The 14,781-nt window shown below is 40.7% G+C and overlaps 1 protein-coding gene across 3 annotated transcripts in view; it reads right to left on the bottom strand.

Annotated features, from left to right (window-relative positions):
* The window catches only part of ky (kyphoscoliosis peptidase), a 74,305-nt gene that overhangs the window by 14,393 nt on the left and 45,131 nt on the right, over positions 1–14,781 (bottom strand). For all 3 annotated transcript variants that reach the window (XM_008106378.3, XM_003218364.4, XM_016992121.2), the window contains exons 4-7: positions 10,553–10,627; positions 7,076–7,132; positions 4,527–4,609; positions 2,118–2,226 (exon numbers count right to left, since the gene is read on the bottom strand). In XM_008106378.3, coding sequence (XP_008104585.1) covers positions 2,118–2,226; positions 4,527–4,609; positions 7,076–7,132; positions 10,553–10,627 — 324 coding nt within the window. The remainder of the gene's footprint in view (positions 1–2,117; positions 2,227–4,526; positions 4,610–7,075; positions 7,133–10,552; positions 10,628–14,781) is intronic.

The following is a 14,781-nucleotide window of genomic DNA, read 5'->3' as shown; positions in this document are numbered from 1 at the left end:
AACGTGGACAGTCTACAGACGTCACACTCAACTCCTGGAGCATTTCCATCAGCATTGCCTCAGAAAAATCCTGCAAATCTCTTGGGAAGACAGGCGGGCAAATGTCAGCGTGCTAGAAGAAGCAAAGACCACCAGCATTGAAGCAATGCTCCTATGTCATCAACTCCACTGGACTGGCCATGTTGTCCGAATGCCCGATCACTGTCTCCCAAAGCAGTTACTCTACTCTGAACTCAAGAATGGAAACGGCATGTTGGTGGGCAGGAAAAGAAATTTAAAGATGGGCTTAAAGCCAACCTTAAAAACTGTGGCATAGACACTGACAACTGGGAAGCCCTGGCCCTTGAGCGCTCTAATTGGAGGTCAGCTGTGACCAGCAGTGCTGTGGAGTTCGAAGAGGCACGAATGAAGGGCTTAAGGGAGAAACATGCCAAGAGGAAGGAGCGTCAAGCCAACCCTGGAAACCAATGTCCTCACTGCGGGAGAATATGCAGATCAAGAATAGGTCTCTTCAGCCACCTACAGACCCACCCCCAAGACACCAGAAATGGAAGACAATTGTCCTCGACCTACGAGGGATCGCCTAAGAGAGTAAGAAGAGATATCCTTGTTGCACAATTACAGCAGTTTGATACTTCCTTAACTGCCACAGTTCAATCTTCTGGTATTCCAGGATTTGTAGTTTCATGTTGTGTGTCATCAAGTCATTTCTAACTTATGGTAACCCTAAGACAAACCTAATTTAAGGTTTTCTTGGCATGATTTGTTCAGAGATGTTTGTCTTGGTCAAAGAAAACAATATTTTACATGTTTGCTTCTTCAGAATAGATAATTATTGGAAAGGAACATAGATACTGAGGGTGTGTCTGCACTGTAGAATAAATGCAGTTTGACACCACTTAACTGCAATGGTTCATTGCTATGAAATCCTGGGAATTGTAGTTTGGTGTCAACAAAACATTTGTTTTCAGAAATGGCTAAAGATTCCATCAGCGTTGCCTTCAAAAAATCCTGCATATCTTTTGGGAAGACAGGCAGACAATTATCAGTGTTCTGGAAGAAGCAAAGACCAGTAGCATTGAAATGATGATCCTCTGCCATCAACTTAGTTGGATCAGCCACGTTGTCTGAATGCCCGATCACCGTCTCCCAAAGTAGTTACCTTATTCTCAGCTCAAGAACATAAAACATTGCTAGAGAGAGCAGAAGAAATTTAAAGATGGGCTTAAAGCTAACCTTAAAAAATGTGGCATAAACACCAAGAACTGAGAATCCCTGGCATTCAAGTGCTGTAACTAGAGGTCAGCTATTACCAATAGTGCTGTGGATTTTGAAGCAGGACAAATAGAAGGAGAAATGGAGAATGTGTCAAGAGGAAGGCGCATCAAGCAAACTCTTGTTGGATCCACCTTCCATTTGGAAATGTATATCCTCACTGTAGAAGACCATACAGACCATACAGATCCAGAAGAGGTCTCTACAGTCACTTATGGACCCACCATAAAGACACTATCCTTGGAAGGCAATCATACTCAGCCATGATGATGACTTCCATAGCAATGATCACTGAGTTAAAGTGGTGTCCAACTGCATCAATTTTATAGTGTGCGATCATGAGGGCAACCTTTTTTAATTCCTTATATTTATCTTTCCTCTTTATTCTGTAAATTAAGCTTCCTCATGATCAAACAATTGTAATAAATACAGAAAAAATTGTAAACTGTTCCAGGGGAGGGGAGGGAGGAAGAAAGAAGGAGAATAATGTAAATGTGTTACCAATGGAAAAATGTTTTGAATGTTTGTATAATTTTGTGTAGCACTATTTACAGTAATTTTGAAAATAATAATAAAAAATTCTCCAAAAATATAGTGTAAATACAACCTGTGATTATAGTTTGGAAAATATAAACGGAATGCTGGTAACAACAAAACAAAATTAATTGATTATTTCTTAGAACACAGCTTTTGTGGTCTTAGGGGCACATTTTCTTCATATGCTCAATATCTGTATTAGCCAAACAATAATGTTTAAATTGGAGTTTGAAAATCAGAACACACCCAAGCAATAATTCAGCATTTTCCACTGGTTTCAGAAAGAACATAAATCCATAGCTTACCTATATGGTGGCATATCCATGTCCAGATGGCCCTAACTTTTTCCAAATCAGTATGTGCAACACGGAGCAAGGTTTTCACTAGCTCTTCCACACTATCCTTGGCAGTCACCTGTATTGTAAGGTGAAAATAAGGTGGTTAGTTTGAAATTAGACAATGCTGCGTCTTTAAACTAATGGTACAATTCTCCACGTAGGCCTAGTTTTAAATTATGTTAACTGTTTTAAATTATCTTGTTTAAAGGTACTAAATAGACTTTTAGCCTGTTAAAAATATTTTCACTATTTTAAATGGATTGAGTTGATTTTACTCAACCAATTGAGATCCTAAGATACAGGGACAGGATACTATTATTTTAATTAACAAATAATATTTCTTGCCTTTATATAAAATTTAGGGAAGTCCACGTTTCTGCTATATGCTGCATTAGTATATAGCAGAGGTGGGAAACTTCAAAGATGGGGGATACTTTGACCCCTTTCTGAACCCACTAAGGGCTGAAACTTACTGTCATCACAGCACTGAATTTGGGCAGAACAATCTGTAACTTCAGTAATTTGTGCCACCAGAATTGCCACATTCCCTTGAAACAAGGCATTCAAGGAAAAATTGCCTCGTTGCTTAACATGGCCAGTGGTGAGGGATCCTGGGAGTCACTGTTCCAAATATCTCAAAAGTACTAAATTGTGAAAGGTTAACAAGTTTTTCATAAGCTTGGTTGTGCCGTTTTTTGACTAGAAGAACTCTTATACAAGCTTCAAAGATACTACTGGGTAGGATTACTCTCCCCTATTCTGTCGATCATCTTTGGATCTGTACAAGTACTAACTAGTGATTCTACTTAAGTTGTTCCCTTTCCCATTGTATGGTTGTCATCAGTTCAATCTTTAGGCCAAAGATTACACTTTATTACTGTAGAATTTCCTTTGCCAGCCAATAAAGTGTGTGTTTCAAAGTCCTGGAAGCCACAAGACATTTCTGTGTGAAATATTTAGCAAGTTGTTTAAGATCAGAGCTGCTAGTGAAATTCAACCTAAAGTGAAACTGGAGGCAAGTTTGGAATTTCTCCTCCAATTGAAACTTCTAGGAAATTTTGAGGGAAGGGTTTTAAAAAAGTTTTCTGAGAATAGTTGTTGTGTTTTTTTGAAGGGGCTTTAAGCAGATCCTTAGGCTGTTTGCCCATTTTACCTACAGCAGATTTTGAAGCAAATGTGAAGAGTCCTTTTCACTAAAAATATCTAGTAATTTCTCCCTTTCTACAGAGTGGTGGAGCACATGATTTTCAGGAAAAAGTTTCCAAGTTCAATTCCTAGCATCAAGTAGTAAAGTATTTGAAAGACCTCTGCCTGAGATAATGATGATTCAGTCATAAAATGACTATAATTTTCCAAACACTGTACATTTCACGTTTTTTTTGTATTCTTCCTGGGAGCCAGGGGCTCCAAACTCCCAGTGATCCTGGGCATCTTGGCTGATGGATAATGCCAGAATACGCTAATCTTGTTCTTTCCAGTCCCAGGACAACAGTTCTGAATTGGAACAAAATGGGCAAGAGTAGGCTAGATGAGCAAAGAGTTAAGCTATGGTTTTAATAAAACAAGCAAAACTTCACGGGAGGGGGTAGCATTTCCTGAATAAAGGCTGCTATTCTATAGACACTTTGTGTAGAAAAACAGTGTGACTTAAGCTCTATTTGGGCCAGAATGTGTATTTATTCAATACATGCTGAAGGGCGATTTGTTAACCCTGCCCCCTCCATCTCTGTTATATTATGTGCATGGAGGGTCATAGTATGAACCAAATTGTTTTTGCTGTCCATGCAGCTTCTCCACATGAGCTAGAACTTTAACGTTCCAATAAACACAAAGAGCTCCCCTCTTCAGGTATAATCATGTTTCATGCATGGAGGGTGACAGAAGGGGGTTTAGGCTTGTGTACCCTTCTTCCATGCAGGCTGAGTAAATATACCTCCAGTAATGCCCAAATAGGACTCTACAGGCAACCATGGGTTTATACTTTGAGTTTTTTTAAGCAGCCTATATCTCTGTGGAAACCCAGTTTCCAATAGTTTTCCAATTCACATATACAAGTATGTGCCTTGGGTTCCTTACCAGGAGAATGGTGGGAAATAAATAAAATAGAAATCAACAAACAATAAATACAAAAAGTTGGTGACTGCAGAATCTATTTTGCACTGATCAATCAGTCCACAAGCACATTCCCAGGTTCCATAATACATACCAAAGTCATGCTAAAGGACAACTGTCAAGGCTTTCTTGCTTAAGTAGTTTGATATTTCTTTTAAAAACATTGACACTATATAGTAGGATAAATTATATCAATCAGAGGTCTTTTAGAAATAACGGGAACTCAATTTAATTTCATGATGCAATATTTTCATATTTTTTTACCTTCTTTGCATATGCATCTAATTTCTCAAACTGCTTCAGGTCAAAAGGCATCGATTTCAGGCACAACCTGTCCCATGGATAAGCTGGAAACAGACATGCAATCCGGTTAGGTTGGCAGTTCGAATTCGCGAGGCAGAGTAAGCTTCCACCTGTCAGCCTTAGCTTCCCATGCAGGGACATGAGAGAGGCCTCCCTGCAGGATGGTAACACATCCGGGCATTCCCTGGGCAATGTCTTTGTAGATAGCTGATTCTCTCACACCAGAAGCAACTTGAAGTATGTTTTCAATTTGCTTCTGACACAAAAAAAAGCCAACTGGATCAGTCCAAAGGCCGCACTGCTGAAATGGCTTCTGCACAACAGTTACAGTGAAGGAGTCCTGTCCTCTTTTACTTCTTTACATCTGTCATCCTCCCCCTGGAACAATCATTTTGGAAAGGAAAGTACACTTCTAAACCAGATCTACTTCAGGGGCCAAATTGTTGTGAAGCTTACAGCAATTTGACCCCTGCCTTCCTGCTCAGTTAATAATCTAAAAAACCCAACAGCAATTTAAAGACTAACTATAATGGGGTGTAACATCCATATAGTTTCTTATTCTTCTAACTACTGTCAAATGTGTAGGAGTCCTGTATTCTTTTGCACCAATCTGCTCTCATTTGTTGTCATGCCTTGTCAACATCCACCTACCTAAGTACATGTTTCTACACAACTATTAAAAGGTGCAGAAATCCTGACACACTTTTAGCACTTTACCACTAACATATAAATTGACCTAAATTGTTTTCCTTTTGATATGCCACCCTGAAAACCTCAGATGTAAGATGCGCCATAAATAGTTTAGACAAACAAATGAACATTTGCTCAGATTTAGTAAGTCTGAATGCCTTGATGGACTGTGAAAGTTCAGATCTGGAGATTAGCTTTGCATTGAGTTCTCATTAATACCTGATCAATGTATGCCCTTCATCTGGCAAGACAGCTCAGTGTTGAGGAAGTCCTCCAGATGGACTGCAATCACTTACTATTAGCCAGGCGGTGATGAACATTGTAGTCCAAAAAATATGCAAGGGACCACATGTCTTCCAACTCAGTTGAAACACAGCTGAGCTAAATAATCTGATGGGTCTTTATGGCACCACGAAGATAGTCCTGGTATAGTCACATGTGTTGTGCCATTTCTGAGCTTAAAACCAGGGGGCACACAAGCCTTCCTTGTACTTTCTCTTGTAACGGAACTGCTGGGGTAGAAGCCAGACACAGCTGAAATAAACTTCAATGCCAGCTTGAAAGAAGGCCAGCTTTCAGAATGCTACAGTTTGGTTCAACCCCTGTGATAAGTGAAGGAGCAACCAGAGACAAGAGCGGGTGTGCTGTCACCTAATGTACTGAGCAGCCATCTGTCTGTCTCAAACCAGCACTCAAGCATAAGGCATCTATCTTTTTAACAGGCTTGTTTGTTTATCTGGCCTTTTGCTGAAGAGGGCTATTACAGTGACCTAAAGAAAACTAAAGCAGATTTACGCACTTAAAAGGTTCTCGCTCTATACAGCTCAGAAAATTACTTTTTGCCATTTGGGAGCTGGGTAGTTTCTTCAAATTGGTGATCAGTTTTAGTCTTTGTCAGGCTATAACCGGAAAGGCTCCCTACAGCTACAGAATGCACAATAACTCTCATGGTCATACACTGTTGCTATTAGTAGCTTGAATTGTGTACCAGGTACATTGCTTTGATTTGAGTAAGGCAATATTTAAAGAAGCCTAATACTCATAGATGTGACTACCCTTATTTCGCTTACTGACTTGGAAGCCAATCTTAAATGTGGTACACTTGGCTAAAACTGCTGCCCATTCCTTTCTGAAGGGAGGTAATATGCAGTGAAGAGATCAGGCAGCAGTGATATACATCTTCCTGCTGGCTAACCAACACATAATAGGTCAATCTCTACTATGGTTATTGCCTTTGATACTCATATTCCAATGGTGGAAATCATGTGACCCTCCAGACACTGCATACCCTTCAATTATCCCAACTTGGCAAGGACAGTCTCAATTAATTCTCTATCATCCCACTTTTCCAGCTGCTTTTAAAATGCTCCCGTTTCTCTCGCCTGCTTTCACTTTTCCCATTTGTCTTCAGATTACTTTAATTACAAACTGAGTTCAAACTGCAAAAACAGTTTGCATTTATGCCCAGGGCATGCTTCTGTACAACAACCTTGGCTCAGTTAGTTTCCACTGATAGTGACACTCAGCTAGTATCAGCTCTTACTGGTGTGGGCTTTATTTGGCTGTATCAGTGGAATTGACAGAAGCATTGGCTACCAACTGGCAAAATCACCTCTGAGCAAAACAAACCCCTATGAAATTCAAGGGGTCACCATAAATTGTCAGGCCATCTGAAAATACATACATCATAGGCATTAGATACTGAAACTTTGTAATAACTTGTCATATTATTTTTCTTTAAAAAGTATATTTGATTTTGAATATTGTATTCCAGCTACATAGACTGTATTGCTGGAATGGGAAAACAGTTCTATAGTTACCATGTTGATCTTTTAATCCAGGTGGACGGGTTCTCCGTTTTCCATTCTCTTGAAAACCTATGAAATTATAAAAGGAACGTGAGAAAAAAAGAGAGGAGACTTTAAGATGGGGGAGAGGAACTGTTAGGAATTATGTTGGCCCATCATGGGAACCTGGGATGAATGAACCCCTACAATAAAATTTATTTCCCCCAATGACCTCTGAACAAAATGGGGGAGGCCATATTAAGACCTAGCCTAGAAGAAGCCAGTGTCTAGGTCACTTCTACTTGGAAAAAGGACTTCTTTTAGGGATAAAACATATTATTCCCCATACCCAAATTGCCTCCCACATTCCCCTAGGGGTATTTGAGAGGGGAAAGGCACAACATTTTTCAAGAAAACGGGATCCTAGGGGACACAAAATATCTCACGCAGCTGCATGTAATCCACAGACCTCACTTTTCCCACCCTGGTACAAGGCAACCAATTGTTTCAGGGTCCTTCCACACAGTCATATAGCCCAGAATATCAAAGCAGAAATCTCACAATATCTCCTTTGAACTGGGTTATCTGAGTCCATACTGCCATATACTCCAGTGCTATATATTCTGCCATATATTCAAGCAGAAAATATGGGATTTTATTCAGCTTTGTGGAAGGGGCCTCGCTAGCAACAAACTGTTCAAGAAGCTATTACATAAATGTCTCACCTGACTTTTCCCTTTTAGTTTTTGCATAGGTGAAAAGGTGTCCAAATAGGTGCATACTGAGTTGTAAGGATGTATATTGTCATGAATATACATGAAATTCCTCTTCTAATCTTTTTAATTCATATTTACAACCTTCCAAAACTGGCATCTCAATTGGAAGTGAGTATTGTTTCATATGAAGATGGCTTTTGATTATTTGTTACCTTTCTTTTGACTTTAGTAAATCTAATTGCATAGAAAAAAAACCCTGAAGAATTGTTCTACAAAGCTGGAACAATTCTCTAATAACTAAAGACTCAAAGTGAGCAGACCTGGTAACTTGACAGCCTTCTCACTTAAAGTAAGTAGGATTCATTAGTACGATGGGACTCTTTGGCAGCAGCAGTTCCGTGTATACTGTGTGGCATACCAGCTTTTTAACAGTCTCTCCAAACCTGACACTTTAAATGATCCTCCCTGTAGCTGAAAAGATAAACTCTTGGAAGGTAGACATCTTAACTGTCTTTATAATGTTTTGTTTAGAATTTTGGAGTATGGAGAGCTGAATGTCACAGTTCTGCATGGCCTAGTTCATTCTGCATCAATCTTCAATTGCCTTGATAGTTCCATGATGGAATGATTTGCAGTTGACTATGTCTGCAATTGGTCTCTCCAGTCAGCACTATTGTCAAACATGAGTATCTGTTTTAATGGTGTGTATTCAATTACCTCCTGATAAAAGAGGTACTATTTGTGCAGCCTCATGTACTATTTTTCTTCTTCCCCCAAAGTATCCTTTTGTTCACCAAATACATATTCTGAATTAGAACTATCTATGTTCCATAAAGCATGCAATCAAAAGTCAGATATCGCTGCTTGCCTCAGTTAGAGAGACAGAAGAGAAACAGTCCCTATCATTTGTTTTTGAGGCACTTCCTCTATAGTAGATGATTAAACAATCAAACCAATAGTGTTGACACCTTCTGTCTGGCAGACACAAAACTTTCTGTTTGGTTGAGTCATCCTTGTGTTTAGTCTGCAGGATTTGGGGAAAGTGCAATAACTGAGAAATAGTCTGTCCAACTGTGTTGTCGAAGGCTTTCATGGCTGGGATCACAGGGTTGTTGTATGTCTTTCGGGCTGTGTGGCCATGTTCCAGAAGTATTCTCTCCTGACGTTTCGCCCACATCTATGGCAGGCATCCTCAGAGGTTGTGAGTTATGGATAAACTAGGCAAGGAAAGGAAAAAAATATATATATGTGGCGAGTCCAGGGTGGGACAAGAGTCCTTTGTCAGTTGGAAGCCAGCATTAATGTTTCATTTAATCACCCTAATTAGCATTGGAAACATTAGCTGTGGACTCTCCACAGATATATATTTTTTCCTTTCCTTGCCTAGTTGATCCATACCTCACAACCTCTGAAGATGCCTGCCATAGACGTGGGTGAAACGTCAGGAGAGAATACTTCTGGAACATGGCCACACAGCCCGAAAGACATACAAGTCTGTCCAACTGCCATCTTACACTGATGCAGTAATAATAATAATAATAACAACTTTATTTTTATACCCCGCCCCATCTCCCCGAAGGGACTCGGGGCGGCTCACATGGGGCCTTGCCCGATACAACAATATAATAATAACAACAAAACAATAAAACAATTATCCCAGCAATAAAAACCTCAGCATCAATAAAACAGTCATTAAAATCAACACGCAGCATAAAATGTTAAAAAACAGGAGACTAATACACAGATCTAGGCCAAAGTGCAAAATATTCCAAAATGGGGAGAGGTAGTTTCACAGCTAAAATGGACAATAAAGTGCAATGTACATTGAAGTACATTGAAGTATTCTTGATTCTTATCTAGATATAATTCTTATCTAGATATAATTCTTATAGCAGTAATTTAAGACAATGGTTTTCAATCTTTGCTTCTCCAGAAGTTCTGGACTTCACTTCCCAGAAGCCCCAACCAGCGTGGCCAATGGCTAGAGATTCTGGGAATGAAAACATAAAACGTCAGAAGAACCAAAGTATGAAAGTGATCACAATTTCCTACATAATTGCAGGTTTATATGGGCAGAGGGAAAACAGTTTTCCTTAAGGTTGTTGAGAGAATATGTAGCGACAGACACAAAAGTCAAACTAGAGGTCCTGGTTCATTGTTCAACCTTTTAACCACTATTATTATGCTACATTGTTTAAGTGCTGCTATTCTGCTTTAAATCTTCTGGCTGTCCCCTATGGAATCTCAGGATTTCAAGTTTAGGGAAGGATATTTAAAATTTTTAGCCAGAGAGGCCCTGGCCTCATTAAACTACAAATCCCAGAATTCCACAGGAGGCAGTTATTGGATTTAACTAGAATAGGAGCACATTAACAGTATAGTGTGATAATCTCCAAAATCACACTAAAGACCTCATCATATGGATGAGGTCCCCTGGTTCGATTCGCCAGCCTCCGTGGCAAATTGGCGGGGAAGCGGTGCAATCCCAGCACCCCATGCCCTGCTTCACCCACAACAATGCTTCCCATGAGGAAACATTGTCGCGCCGCTCCCCCCGTGCTGGTCCCACTATTTTGAACAGAACATGGGAATCCTCCCGTATTCCAAGGGAAGCTTCCTACCATGCTGTAAGGATGCTTCTTCTACAAAACCCCACCAGAAGATGTTGTACATTGTGCGATGGGTAGCATTGGGCTCTGAGGAGGAAGTGTACTGACAGCATCCTAGGATGCAAAAATCACCTCGTGTGATGAGGTGGTCAGTCTAACAGAATATAATTTGAAATCTTACATACCTTTCCCCAAAGAGAGCTTCTTAAATAACTGTGGGGTAGAATTTCTGGCATGTACTTCGACAGTCATATGGGTTCCTACAACAAACAGGATATTTTTAAAGAGCTAATTAGTCCTGAGAAAAGTAATTATGTATGTGAATCCATCAATCAAACACTTTATTTATACTCCATCTTTCCCACAAGAGTGGAACTCAAGGCAGCTAAACATGTTGGTTGTATCCACTGCAGTGCAAGTACAAGATGTAAGTTTCTACCCACTCTGCCCCATTACAGCCCTTTAAATACATGGGAAAACCTGAAGTCAATGAGGAAATGCTTGAGGTGTGAGGGTGGAAATTAAAATGGACCCATAAGCAAAACCAAATGCTTAGGTTAGTAGTTAGGATTGTCCATACCACTGTATTTCCCATTTCTATATATGGTTGTAAAAGTTAGTGAGAATGAAGGAAGCTGCTAGGAAGAAAACTAATTTGAAATGTGATGCAAAAGAAGACTTCAAAAAAGACAGGATCCTAAAGGAAATAAATCTTGAACCCTTCCTAGAAGCCAGGATTACTAAACTGACACTATTGTACTTTGGACATATCACGAGAAGACATGACTCACTAGAAAAAACAATAACTATTGGGAAAGTAGAAAGCAGTAGGAAATGAGGTAGATCCCACTACAGGTGGTTTGACCCAAGCAAGGAAGCCAGGCCATGAGTTTGCAAGAGATAAGAAGAGCTGTTGTTGATATAGTAACTTCGAGGTCTCTCATTCATAGGGGTAGCCATAGATCTAAGGACCTTATCATCTTAAGCTCCAATTCGCTACAGACTGTGACAAATCTGGCAGGGTCCGGGGGTGAGTGTGGAGAATCCCCATGCCCCACATCGCCTATCTTCCCCCTCATCTCATCCCGGGGGGGGGGGGGGAGCGTCACCTCCAGGCTTCTCCTTGTCGTTTTCGATGCAACATGGTAAACCTCCTGTTTTGCCGCTGCTGCCACTTATGATTTCACCCCTCTTCAGGCACAGAGCCCCGCCAGAAGTAGATCAACATTGTGTGATAGGAGCCAGTGGGCTCCGAGCCTCAAGAGGGGTGAAACCAGCATCGGATAGGCAATTTTGACTGTCTGATGAGGTGGAAAGTCAACTTAACAGCAGTTAACAACAAAAGCAGCAGCAGCTTGTGTAATAAGCAATGGGTGTGATCATGAAAGCTGCATCCATCAATTTCCCCATGTCTTTCCTTCTCTCCTATACTACATTTCAGGACTTTGTGGAAGAAAAGGCATTTTAACAGGAAATAGGCAGTGGGAAAGCAGGCTTCTGCTTGCACAGGTTCAAAGACCTCTAGAAAAGACTATGGCTGGAATTCAATATGAGATGTACACCTTTGCAAGAGGACTTACATGTACAAGAAACAACATTGAACATCTTCATAATGTCTATATTCACCAAAAAGCTGCTGTGACATAAAGATAGATGGGTGTCCATTGTACACTGGTAGACAATGTGGTGTAGTGTTTTGAGTGTTGGACCATGGAATTACAAACCAGGATTCAAATCTCTGCTCACTCATGGAAACCCACTGGGTGACACTGGACAAATCACACTCTCTCACCCTCAGAAGAAGGCATGGCAGGGGGCTGTTCTGCATGGCAGTGCATTGGACTGGATGGACCTGTGGTTTCTTCCAATGCTATGATTCTATTATCCTAAGGATCATCATATGTTGGAGATGACTTGAAGGTACATAACAACAAGCCAGTGGAGTGTCTGCCACGTAATGCCCAATCAATACAATTTGTCAGGAAGCAGACTTAGGACCTCATCACACTGATGAGCTTTCCTCCTCTCCTGTCCGATTTCGCTGGCAATCATGGGCAAAATGGAAGACCCATGTGGCAACTTGCAGTGGGCCGGGCTCCCCCCCCCTTCCTCTATCTCATGGAAGAATCAGGGCAAGGCATGCTGGTGCCCTGTCACTTTTCCCATCAGATAAGGGAAATCCTGGCAGAATTGGGGCAAGGTGCATTGGTGCTTTCCCCATTAAACAGGGGAAAGCATAAAAACTGTGTGTAGCTCCATTGGATCTACCCAAAAGATGGGAGACTCGCTGTAGTGGTGAGAAAGCTTCTTGCAACGCTTCTTCGCCACTTCTCCCACTGATGAGGAGGGGCCACGGCCTGCATCATCTGATGTGACACTTCCAGAACTATGACCGAAGAGGAGCCCCCATGTGGTAAGGGGGAAAAAACCCTGTGTGATGAGGTGGTAAGAAATTTTGGAGCAAGAAAGAGTGCCCAATGCACAATAGAATTGCCTGATTGCAATCAGAGCATTCTTGTCTAAATGCACATCTTTGCAAATCACTAACAGGAGTTTTGCTGCATTTCTGCAACTTAGCTGCACATATGTAAAGTTATGAAATGTAGATGGTGATGTAGAATCTTTGCCCATTTTTACAGAATATCCTCTCCCTTTTGCTTTTAAATAGTTCAAAAACTCAGCTCCTCTGTTTCCCCCCCCCCCTCTTTTTGATCTCCACTCCCTGCTGTTCATTCGCCTGTCCATCACTTTGATACTGGAAGACAAAGTATGACTCTTTATCATCTAATTCCACACATGACTATGCTACCATCATGCATGCTGTATCAATAAAAGCTATCTATCACAATCTAGTTCACATTTCTCACACTATCTTAGAAAGGGCCATGAGGGACTAGGTAGCATTCCTGAAGTCAAGGCACATTATAGAAGTTGTCTCTTTCTAGTGTTTGATATCATCTTCTCAAATAGAGAAATTTGGCTGGAAGCCTCTGGGCATTTCCAGGTGTACATTATGATTTTCTGTAACCTCTTTGCAAGCAATGAAGTTAAATAACGGCTTTCTCCCGTACATCCTTCTTCTGTCAAATAAGCAAATCTTGTCCGCCTACCTCCTTCCTCTCCTTTTTGTGTAGTTTAGCTAATCTTTCCCCACATTTATAATAAGAGTGGACTGGGGAGGTGCATGGTCCATCCATGGGATTCGAGAAAATTGTACCCACCCACCCTGGATTGTTGCCTGTTGAAAAAAGTGTTTTGCTTACAAAGAGATGATAGCATTCAGAGAAGGAGACTTCTGCCCATTTTGGAAGTTTTGGACCTCTTTTTAGACCTTGTGAGGCTTTCCTTCACAGGAAGATACCTAGCAAGGCTGTTCCCTTCTTGTGGTAAAAAATAGAGACAGGGAGGAAAGGGGCACAAAATAATGAGCTGAATCACGGGGATAATCTCAATTGGACTGATGCAGAGAACCTACCATCCAAATTTGGATAACTGGTTGTTGATTGCCTACTTTGGGTAAAATCTGCTCAACAGCATGTTGTTGGGCACAACCTAATCCATTGTAGATTATTTTTGATCTAGTTGGGGCTGGGCTGTGGCACAGGCTGGTGAGTAGCCAGCTGCAATAAATCACTATGACGAAGAGGTCATGAGTTTAAGGCCAGCCCATGTCGGAATTAGCACCTGAGCATTAAAATAGAAAATAGCCCTACTCGTTGTTGACCTAAGCAACCCGAAAGATAGTTGCATCCATCAAGTAGGAAATTTAGGTACCACTATGTGGGGAGGCTAATTTAACTAATTTACAACACCATAAAAATCATCCAGCAGTGTTTGGAATGAGGAAGTCGGCATCACAGTGGATGATGAAGCAGCTGCTCCCCCGTGGCCGGAATCGAGCATACCCTGAGGAAGCTAGAGGCTGGAGAAGGTTAAATTGCCTCTATGTCTGTCTCTGTCTCTATGTTCATATGGTATTGAATGTTTGCCTTGTATGTGTACATTGTGATCCGCCCTGAATCCCCTTTGGGATGAGAAGGGCAAAATATAAATACTGTAAATATATAAATAAATAAATAAAGTAGTTCAGCCTCTGTCATGCACCACTAGTCTTTTTAGTCTGGCTCTGATCTGGTCTTGTGAACCACATGCAAATATACATTTTAAATAAATGGGTGTGCTTGCAGTTTGTCGCATTAGCATGAAATGTTATATAGTCTTGACCACATAGAATAATAGAATCACATGATCAGTAATGAGCTACAGATGCCGGTATTTTCTTAAAACAAACTTCTCAACACATCTACATAAAGTACATGCTTTTTCAGGAAATATATTAATTTATATTTACTTACACTGGCAGATTTGTGCAGATTCAAATATCTTGTCAAAATGGTCTTGAGGAGGGGCTGCC

This window comes from Anolis carolinensis, chromosome 3, assembly GCF_035594765.1.
Source record: "Anolis carolinensis isolate JA03-04 chromosome 3, rAnoCar3.1.pri, whole genome shotgun sequence".
Classification (NCBI taxonomy): Eukaryota; Metazoa; Chordata; class Lepidosauria; order Squamata; family Dactyloidae; genus Anolis; species Anolis carolinensis.
The sequence above is the reverse complement of the archived record's forward strand: the minus strand, read 5'-3'. Positions and strand labels throughout refer to the sequence as shown.